This window comes from Anabas testudineus, chromosome 22 (assembly GCF_900324465.2).
Source record: "Anabas testudineus chromosome 22, fAnaTes1.2, whole genome shotgun sequence".
In the NCBI taxonomy this organism is placed as follows: Eukaryota; Metazoa; Chordata; class Actinopteri; order Anabantiformes; family Anabantidae; genus Anabas; species Anabas testudineus.
Genome location: NC_046630.1, coordinates 14,698,640 through 14,709,076, shown reverse-complemented (window position 1 = coordinate 14,709,076; position 10,437 = coordinate 14,698,640). Strand labels below are relative to the sequence as shown.

At 40.3% G+C, this 10,437-nt stretch overlaps 2 protein-coding genes across 2 annotated transcripts; both read left to right on the top strand.

Moving 5' to 3' along the window:
* Window positions 1-235: 235 nt before the first annotated feature.
* On the top strand, window positions 236-3,619 carry sigmar1 (sigma non-opioid intracellular receptor 1). The gene is made up of 5 exons (XM_026340487.1): window positions 236-498; window positions 627-678; window positions 1,056-1,204; window positions 1,450-1,542; window positions 1,692-3,619. Exons 1-5 carry the CDS (start codon window positions 354-356, stop codon window positions 1,919-1,921), a joined length of 669 nt encoding a protein of 222 aa, XP_026196272.1. The 5' UTR covers window positions 236-353; the 3' UTR covers window positions 1,922-3,619.
* Window positions 3,620-5,270: 1,651 nt separating this feature from the next.
* Window positions 5,271-10,356, top strand: katnal2 (katanin p60 subunit A-like 2). The gene is made up of 15 exons (XM_026340545.1): window positions 5,271-5,374; window positions 5,908-5,978; window positions 6,370-6,536; window positions 6,673-6,709; window positions 6,924-7,023; window positions 7,117-7,215; window positions 7,413-7,484; window positions 7,617-7,694; window positions 8,018-8,116; window positions 8,648-8,711; window positions 8,812-8,930; window positions 9,032-9,234; window positions 9,616-9,778; window positions 9,958-10,060; window positions 10,194-10,356. The coding sequence occupies exons 1-15, from the start codon at window positions 5,321-5,323 to the stop codon at window positions 10,331-10,333; spliced, it is 1,569 nt and encodes a 522-aa protein (XP_026196330.1). The 5' UTR covers window positions 5,271-5,320; the 3' UTR covers window positions 10,334-10,356.
* Window positions 10,357-10,437: the final 81 nt, after the last annotated feature.

Here is a 10,437-nt window from a genome sequence, read left to right as displayed (position 1 = left end):
ACATAATGATGACAAGGAGTTTAGATGTTCATTTTGAAAGCAGTTTCTTAAAATGTATCTCCATGGAAGGTTATTTTGTAAAACTATTCCACATAATTTAAGTATAACTTTTGAGGGGGTTTTGGGGTTTGCTGGCAACCCTAGAGTTGCTGTCGCCTACGCGACAAATTCTTATTCTGATTGGCTGAGCAGCAATTTTCCGCCCTCACCTGACCAGGAAGAAGCTGTCTCTGTTGGACTCCACGCCTCCTCTGCCGATGGCGTGTTTGTAGCGTCCTGTCTGCTCAGTGTCCACATGTAGTCAAACCTGCTGCTGCTGCTTCATCTCTGTCTGTGTCCGTTTTGTTTTAACCATGTCTGTAGTTAGAACATGTTTAAAGCTGTGCTTCGTCGCCGCAGTCACCGTCCTGGCCGTGCTGCTGCTTCAGCACTGGATGGCCACCAAGGAGTACGTTTTCAACAAAGACGACATCGCCAGGTTGGCCAAACAGTACGCTGGTGAGTTTGATTAAAGAGGCTTTCTTATGTATAAGTCAAGTAAAAACTCACTCAAATGCATTATGAAGCAAAAACATAACAGCGGTCTCTGTCCCTGTGATCTGTACTGTTACATGTCTCTGTCTCAGGACAGGACCATGAGCAGGCCTTCTCCAAAGTGGTGGTGGAGCTCAGGAAAAGGTAACAATTTGATTGTTTTGCACCAGAAATATATCCAGGGGCTTAAATTTATGTTATGTTCATTTACACAATTCTGCTATTTAATGTTAAACTGTGGCAAATTCGCAAAATATCGTTTTTGCACATGCATCTGTGACTTATTATGTATTATGCACTTTTGTCAATGAATCCATTAGTGATTTTGTCCCAATAGGACTAAAAATTGTGAAAACTGTCCACAATATCCTAGACCTGAATAAGGAGGCTCATGTAATTTTTTTTTGTTGCACCAACAAAGATATTTGCTGTTATTCCCCTGTTGAAACCCCCTTGTCATTTGGTATGGAAAGATATATTCTTCCTGAAGGCAGGTTTTCAGTAACCTTCCTGTGAATTAGGTATCCTGGCCACATCCTGCCAGATGAGGACCTTCAGTGGGTGTTTGTCAATGCTGGAGGCTGGATGGGCTCCATGTGTCTCCTCCATGCTTCTCTTACGGAGTACTTGCTGTTGTTTGGCACAGCAGTGGACACAGGAGGGCACTCAGGTGAGGAAAGAGGGAGTTAAAAGTCTTTCTCTGTCAATTTATGCAATACAATAAAAGGTGAGAGACGAGATAGTTTTATAAGAGTTTATAGCTCTGTTATTATCATGCTACAAATGAAAGAATGCTCACTTTCATTTGTCATATTGTCCCACACTTTGAGCATCTTTCTTGGCGGGTGCAATGTATGCCTTTTCGATCTTTGCTTTGGATTGCTTTGGAAAGTGTCCACTGTCTGATTCTCTCAGGTCGCTACTGGGCTGAAATATCTGACACCATCATCTCTGGCACCTTCAGACAGTGGAAGGAGGGAACCACTAAGAGTGAACTATACTACCCCGGTAATACTTGAACACACTTGAATCTGAAACGCTTCGATTATTTATTAGGCATTCGTTTATTGGGATAAACACATCTAAATGACTGAATGATTTATGTAGTGTGTTTTGTTGTTTCTTTTTCCTTACGTCCAAACAATATTTCCCCGCAGGTGACACCATCGTGCATGGCGTTGGTGAGGCCACGTCGGTCCAGTGGAGCGCCGGGACATGGATGGTGGAGTACGGCCGAGGTTTCATCCCTTCCACACTGGGATTTGCTCTAGCAGACACACTGTTCAGCACCCAGGACTTCCTCACCATGTTCTACACTGTACGTGTGTACGTCAAGGGTCTGCTGCTCGAGGCTGGTACACTACTCACAGATGCTGGAGTTTTCTGAGGTACGATCACGGCACCGGTGCCCGCACATGGACAGTAACGTCACAAGTTCACCTTGTCATGCCATTGTACCTCTCACCACTATAATCTAGCATAGGGAGAAAGCTGTGCCAGATGATTCCACGTTCACATTTTAACATGAAATTATAGACAATCCAGTCTTGCTTCAGTACAGTGAATCCATCTTCATTCAAGTTCTTGTCCCTTAAAGAAGTGAAACAGAAGAAAGTGTTTTACTCCACCTCAACTTGTACTCTTAAAGGATTAGTTCAGGTATTTTCTGAATTGATCACCATAGAGACACTAAAACCAGCTATGATTTGCCTCTGCTCACAGGTGATGTCAGCCTACATCTTGAATTAGCTTATTTCTTTGTGCCGTAGACATCCATAGTTGTCCAAGAAGCATTCTTCTGCAAGCTTTTGATCTATCTTAGTTTAGTCAGTGATGTCCTCACTAAAGTGCACGTCATCCATATTATCACTAATAAGATCTGTGTAAATTAATCTAAGCCCAAAGACTAGTCTTGACAAATCTGAAATTTCTCAGAGAATAATAAAGTAGTAGTAAGTTTTAGAGTATGAACCTCATCAGCAACCTATGACATGTACAGAGACAGAGGGATCATAAAATTGCACATTTGGTGACCAAGGAATTACTTTCAAAACAAATATGCAATGCTTAATCTAGCTTGTAATCAACAGAACATTTTAGAAAACACTATTTTTGTAGTAGATTTCGTATATTTATATGCATGTGGATTTTCTCTCTCTTGCTTTAAATATATGGACGTATAAAGCCTCCCTTCCACAATGCACACCATTTACTCATTATTTGCCGTACTTTATATTGTTCAGAAATGTGAGAGGGTATTCTAAACGGCCTTGATAATATGTGGGTAATGTCCCATCTTAACCCAATATGACTTAACCTCAGATTCATACCAGCTGAGATACTGCAGGGTTTTAATGATTATAGTTAATATTTCAGATCTATTGTTCTCTTAATTAAATGTTCTTCAAACTTCCAAAATTCAGTTCATCTGTAAAATCAAATTATATTTGTAGTCTTTTGACTTTCCTGTCTGCCTATAAAGCAATTAGTTAATCATATACGATACCATAGGTAAGTTCTTCTTAAATATATTTGAAATTTATATTTGTTCTGTTCTTCAGATTTCTGCTGTGATTTGTCAATAATTCATTTAATGGCTCAGATTTTTTTTTTTTCTGTGGTTTTTATGAGGTTAAATATACTTGGTACAACATTGTTTCAAACTGTGACTATAGATCAACTTGAGGGATAGATGGTTCTGACTGAACTACATGGCTACAGTGTCCTCAGCCCCTGTTCATCATATGGAACTTTGCACTAGTCCAGCAGGGTGAAAAAAGGTCTTTCGGACTTACAGCACTTACAATTGTACTGCACAAGCAAATGACTGCTGCTGAATCTTCCATCTTCAGGTTCAACCCTTTCAGATAAACCAAACTTATTTTCAGTGAAAATATAATGGAGCTACCCAGAGCTGGGGTTCATATGTTTATGTACAGCAGCATCAGTAGCACTGTGGTGACAGATGGCAAAATATGCAGGTTGGACAGAAAACGTATTACTGTTCCTTAAATGTTGATGAGCTAATGTGCAATTTACTGAAAATTGAAAACTGACAGTGCTGGAAAAAATAAATGTTTTTGACAAAAAATGATGTGAGTCTGCTATTATTGTTTCTACATACATGTCAGTATTTAATCAGCATCAATCTCAAAGAACTCGTCTGTGCTGAAGCTTTAATGAGGCCATAGCACCACTGGCATTTAAAGGTCGACTGTTGCTATAGATGACACGTGTAACCATGTCATCAGAGCTACTTTCAACACTACTTTATTCCTCACAGAAGCTTATTGTCAGTAAAGAGCGCATAGCATGCAGTTAATCACAGCTTCCTCTTCCCTGCAAAATGAACAAAAACAAACAAAGTGTAAATTTAGCAGATAAACAGAACCTGAATGAAATCACAAACCTGACCTTATACAGTCTAGAGAGTTAATAAAAATAGAGATGAGGTTAGGGATTGTGGGTTGGTGGAAGGATGCTGCGTGAACACATGGTGTTATTCAATAAAACAGGCCAGAAGAATAGAAGACAGACACATCAGTCCTCATCTCGGTCTGTAAATGTCAAGAGGATGCAGGCAATGTGATCTGTTGCCAACACATCCACAGAAAAGGTCTGAATGATAATGATAGAAGCGTGTGAGTTTCATGTGGCTGCATGTTTGCCTGAAACTGCTTCAATGTTGAGAGTGTGTGGATGTTTGTCTACATGTCCCGCATGCCAGTGCATACAGCAAATCACTTGTATGTGTCTGCATCTGTGCATTTATGTCTGTATACACACCTCCAATTCTAAAAAAGTTGGGACACAATATAAAAAATTTATATAAAAACAGAATGCAATGATTTGCAAAGATCATAACCCCATCTTTTATTCACAATAGAAAACAAATCAATGTATGAACAAAGATACAATAGTCATTTTGAAATTGGTGGCAGCAAAATAGCTGGGAAAAGGCTGGAAAAGTAAGTCGTACTAACTAGAGCTAGAGGGTATAAAAAGGTATATAAAAGAGAGAGAGCAACAACTAGAATCAAAAACTACATATTTCATCTTTTTTTCTAGTTGTATCATAATGGAGAGACTAAAGAAAGAATATGCATTTGGTCTTAAATGCATTGCCAAAAGGACAAATTTGTTAAGACTAAGGCTTTTGCACAGGACTGTATCTGTGCAGATTACCATAATATTCCAGATAATGCCCCAATACTTGCCTTCTCTTCTCTATAATAAGGAATGATGGAAGTGCTGGGCCTTAACTAACACAGCACATAGCTTTGAATTTACTCACAGCAATAGCTGATGGCTTGCTGCTCTCTAGTGGACTTGTTAAGGATCACAGCATAGTATTACATGGTAGAAATCTTTTTTTTTTTTTTTTTTTTTACTGTACATTCTCTCAGCTGGAACACGTCTAAGCTCCAAAAATGACTTAAGCTTATTTTTGTCTGACTTTAATTTTAGTGAGTAAATGAAGTAAGAGTTTTCAGCCACTTGCTGTCTCATGCATCACAACTTTCACCCTTGAGAATTGGTCAAATAAATCTGGACTAGATTTCTAATTTATGTCATCAACAGCACCAAAATGATTGTTGTTGATCCATTGACATTGTGCAAACTTCAACGTTGTGTTAGTGAAGAACTTTTACTTTTGTGCTTTAAGTAAGAATTAGACGTACGGAAGCCCGGAGAGGAAAACCCCAAACTAAACACTGCGCGCATCTTAAGAGCATCTGAGCAGCAGAGGACCGACAGTCTCCTGTCTCACTAACTTGTCTGAATCATGATGGAACTTTCATATCAATCGATGAAAGTCGCTCACCAGGCCCGGGAGGCGGTGAGTAAACGCGAGTTTGGCTTTGTCTTTTCTATCCATGTTTGCAGTTATTGTACAAACCTTATTAACAAGCTAACAACTTTTCGAGAACCAGCAATGATACTGTAACTCTGTGTAACATCAACTTTAAATATCCACGTCTTAACGTAACGTTATACTGATCATAACAGGTGTTATTTTCACTTTTGCTGTTCTGTAACATCAAAACTGACACGCTTAAGATAAAAGTTAACTGTTAGCCTAGCTTAGCTAATCGGGCTAATTTCGCATACATCCCGAGGTACTCTGCGTCCACTGGTTGCCTAGAGACCAGTCAGGTCGTCGTCATGTTGGAGTATTTGTCTCCCTCTCCTGGAGACCGACCTCTCCTCCCATCCTAGAAACTAGTATTCACCCCAGTTATTTCCCCTACGTTTGAGTAGGGATAAAGTACTATTATCACAAAGCACTGGAGGCGTACATACTCACTTCTTACTTAATTAAACTCCCTAATGTTGAGTCTCAGTGGTGAATGTGTCGTCTTTTATTAACAGGATGAGCTGAGGACTGAGATGAGAAAGAAGAGCCTCCTGATCCTTATCTACCACCACCTGCTAGGGCAAGGGTCAGTATGAAGTACTCAAGGACCAGTTAGTGAAAGGCACTTTAACACAGCAGCTATTGATTACACATGAGATGGTGCAGGTTTCATAAGCTAAAGAGACAAGTGATACCCAATGCGATTTAAATAAAATAAATAAAATAAGTAACTGAGGAAGTGGGTATACCAGTAATATATATATATATACACGTATGTATCAATGGAATATTATATTATATAAATATTAATTTAGACGCATGCAGAAAACACTTGACACATTTCATCAACACATTACATTGAGAGTAAATCATATTAGACTCTTGAGGGTCACAGCACAAGGCAGCAGGTATAATGGACCTTGGTTGAGTTACTTTTTGATCTTTGCAATGTTTGTGCCTGCGTGTCTACCCACCAGCTACGTGGCAGCTGCAGTGGCCTTGGACCAGGAGACAAATGGAGGAGTGAAGAAGTTTGAGGTTTGTGATAACATCGATTTGGAGATGGTGCTGATGGAGTACGAGAGTTATCACTATGTCAAGTTCCAGAAATATCCCAAACTCATCAGAAGAACAGCAGAACCAGGTATAGGACTGCTGCTAAAACACTGAGCAACACTGATATAATCTCTCTCTCTCAGTGGCATACAGTAACTGCTGAATTCTGAATTAGTATAGATACATCTCAGCTATAGTCAATATTTTCTTTCATTTCTGTCAAGGGGAAAGCAGATATGGAAAAAGTGGTGGCACGAAAAGGTGAGTCCCGCATCTTTCTATTTTGTGTTTTGAACTTAATAATCATACTCGGTATAAAAAGGATTAAAACACAGTAAAACTTCCCTGGCACTGGTCTGATTCAACAGTGTTGAATTAAGAGTAGTGTGCTCGGCAGGAAATGTGTTTAATCGGCTAGTGATCAAGGATTGCTCTCCTCATTTCTTCCATGGTAACATGTCTCTCTGTCTCCCAGGAGTCCTTGTTCAGCTGTAAAACCTCTTCCCAAAATCAACCCATCACAGAGCCCACTGTCTGGCATAGCCAAGAAGACGGCCACTGGTGCACATATTAATGTACAGCGATAAACTGAAGACATCCAGAATCAATCTATTAGAAAATAAATAGCAGTTGTTATGACATCGTGATGACTGTTATTTACTTCCCAGGAGAACGGCTCTTCTGTTCCTCCAGAGTCGTCAGAGTTTGGTCTGAACGTGTCGTCCATCAGAAATGGAGCAGCTGGAGAAGCATCCACGAACAGGAAGGTACTGAGAGAGTTGCTGATAGCTATTTTTGATGTTGTAATGACATTCTAAAAATTTCTTATGTCTAATTCATGTAGATGTAAACAATGGACAATATTACATCCTCCAGAAATTCAAAGCATACATATACACAGACATTTTTGTTTGAGGTTACATTCACCTACAATATATGTTTAAAAAATGTTTGTCTGTCCTAGAGCCAACTGACTGATGGTAAAGGCACAATCCAGGATACTGTTAAAGGAGCTGGCACTGATTCAGACCACATGGTAATTAGAGTGCAGCCTCTGAGGAAATAAATATAGCAAAAATCCTCAAGATGAGCAGTTAATCTGGTGTCAAATTATAATAAAGGTGTAACTAATAATATCACTTCATGCAGATTGTGTGTTGTGTTGCAGGAACGGCTGCTGAAGCCCCTCAGTGGCTTTTCTGGAATGAGTGGTGAGATGAAAGAACTGGCTGCAATCATCAGCAGGGTACAATACACACCTAAATAATATAGAATAGATAAAAATACATATAAACAAAAAAGGAACATTGCAAAGATGTATTTTCCTGCAAGTTATTTACCAAATATGTCCACTAGAGAGCTGTAGAGAGCTGCTTTGTGAATGAATTGATCTGTTGTATTAATGAAGGCCCAGGTTCTATCTATTTCTCTTATCTGATGTTTCTTTCGAAAGGACACCTATTCACGCAAGCCTAATCGCACCAGGACGTGTGTGTGTGTCCATTTGTAGCTGATATCTTACACATGCATCCCTCACGTTGTGTGTTTGTTTGTCTCTCACCCCTAAAGGACATCTATTTACACAGCCCCAACGTACGGTGGGAGGACATCATTGGCCTGGAGGATGCCAAGCGATTAGTCAAAGAGGCCGTCGTCTATCCCATTAAGGTAAGGCGGATGCCCGAGCGTGCTGGTATTTCAGCACCGGTCGCCCGTCTTCGATTCTGAATACATCTTCTTTAAAGGGCTTAAAATGAAGGGGGGCAGTGAGGTCAGGTCAGTCAGTTAGGCTGACATTAAATCTATACCTGGGATATTATGGTAACGCACACATATACAGATGGATAGATAGGCATGGAGGGACGAACACACACGCACACTGAATGCCATGTAGAATTTATGTACATGGCCACATTCACACAATTTGCCTCAGTGTACAGATAAAAGCACACACACAATACATACAAACAGTTCTGTCATCATCACCTAGACCTTTCTCATGGATATGATGACAACAAATCAGGGTGTCTGCATCCTCTTGACATTTACAGGCAGATGAGGACTGATGTGTCTATCTTCTGTTCTGCTGGCCTGTTTTATTGTCTGTCGCCATTATTATTCATTCTCTAGTGTTACATTCCTTTCCCAGTTTTATTCTCCTTCTCCCACTCTTTTCTTCCCCTTCATCTCTCTCCACAGTACCCCCAGCTGTTTACAGGCATCCTGTCTCCATGGAAGGGCTTGCTGCTGTACGGCCCGCCAGGTAACACTTCCAGTTCTTAGTCACTGTCAGACTATAAAGACTTTTCCTAAGTCGTACATTTTGGTATTCTTGTGACCATCTGTCTCACATATACACACAGGTACAGGTAAAACCCTACTGGCCAAGGCCGTAGCTACAGAGTGCAAGACAACTTTCTTCAACATCTCAGCCTCCAGCATTGTCAGCAAGTGGAGGGGAGACTCAGAAAAACTGGTCAGGGTAGGTAGCCATTCAACACACGACACAGATTCAATTCAATGTATAGGAGAACATATTTTTTCTCTATTTTGTATTTATTAGTTTTTATCATATGTCTGCAGGTCCTGTTTGAACTGGCTAGGTATCATGCTCCATCTACCATCTTCCTGGATGAGCTGGAGTCAGTGATGGGTCAGAGAGGAACCAGTATGGGGGGAGAGCATGAGGGGAGTCGCAGGATGAAGACCGAGCTGCTGGTTCAGATGGATGGACTGGCAAGATCGGAAGACCTGGTGTTTGTGCTGGCTGCCTCCAACCTGCCATGGTAACTCACAGCATAAATACATATCATGTGCATTTATCTTTTAATAGGGACAAAGGCAAATAATTAATATGCTTATGTTTCCATTACATGTATGAGTGTAGATTAAGACAGACAAACAAATACAATTACACTTTTGAACTCCCTTCTTCTTTATTATTATAATATATAATATAATAACATTTGCTGTTTACTTGGATGTCAAGACCAGTGCAGCATTATTTATTCCAATGGCAGCCATTGATAACCTATTAAGAAAATAAATGCACAATGAAACAAGCTGAACAAAAGACTAGTCTGCTTTTTCGAATCAGAGGACGAGAACATAATCTATACAAAATAACATTATAAAAAGGAAACTAACAATCTTCAATCTTCTTACAGGGAACTGGATCACGCCATGCTTAGGAGGTTAGAGAAGAGGATTCTAGTCAGTCTTCCCTCCTCGCAAGCTCGCCAAGCCATGATCTCACATTGGCTGCCTCCTCTCAATTCCACAGGACGAGTGGAGCTGCGAACTGAGTTGGACTATGGAGCCCTAGCTAAGGTGTGTATGTGTTTTCACATATGTGTGTATTCATTCATCTGCATTGTTATAATGCAGAATAATTTCCTGACAGAAATTGTATTGCTTGTTAAATATTTGTTGCCCCTGAGAGGAGAGAATATGCATGTACATTCATAGTACTGTGCTGATCAGCTATGGCTCATCCACCTGTTTTTCAGGACATGGAAGGTTACTCTGGCTCTGACATAAGACTGGTGTGTAAAGAGGCTGCCATGAGACCAGTCCGCAAAATCTTTGATGCACTTGAGTCACATCAGGAGGGTGGGACAACACACACACACACAGATATTTAAGAGATGGAGAACCAGCTTTTACATAACATGTTTGACCCGACGACAAACGTGTGTTCTGTTGAGTGTCCGTCATGAGCTTTACATGTGATTGTCCTCAACAGAAGACAACGACATGCCCGCCATCCAGCTAGAGACTGTGACAACAGCCGACTTCCTAGAGGTCATCGCACACACCAAACCTTCGGCCCGAAATTTGATGGACAGATACACAGCCTGGGAGAAAGAGTATGAGTCTGTCTGACAAAAAGGCATTTAAACATGAGGAAAGACAGTACTAAACTAACTCCACAGCAGTTTAGAGTGATTTTTTTACTGTAAGCAGGATGCTATTTATCCTATACTGTG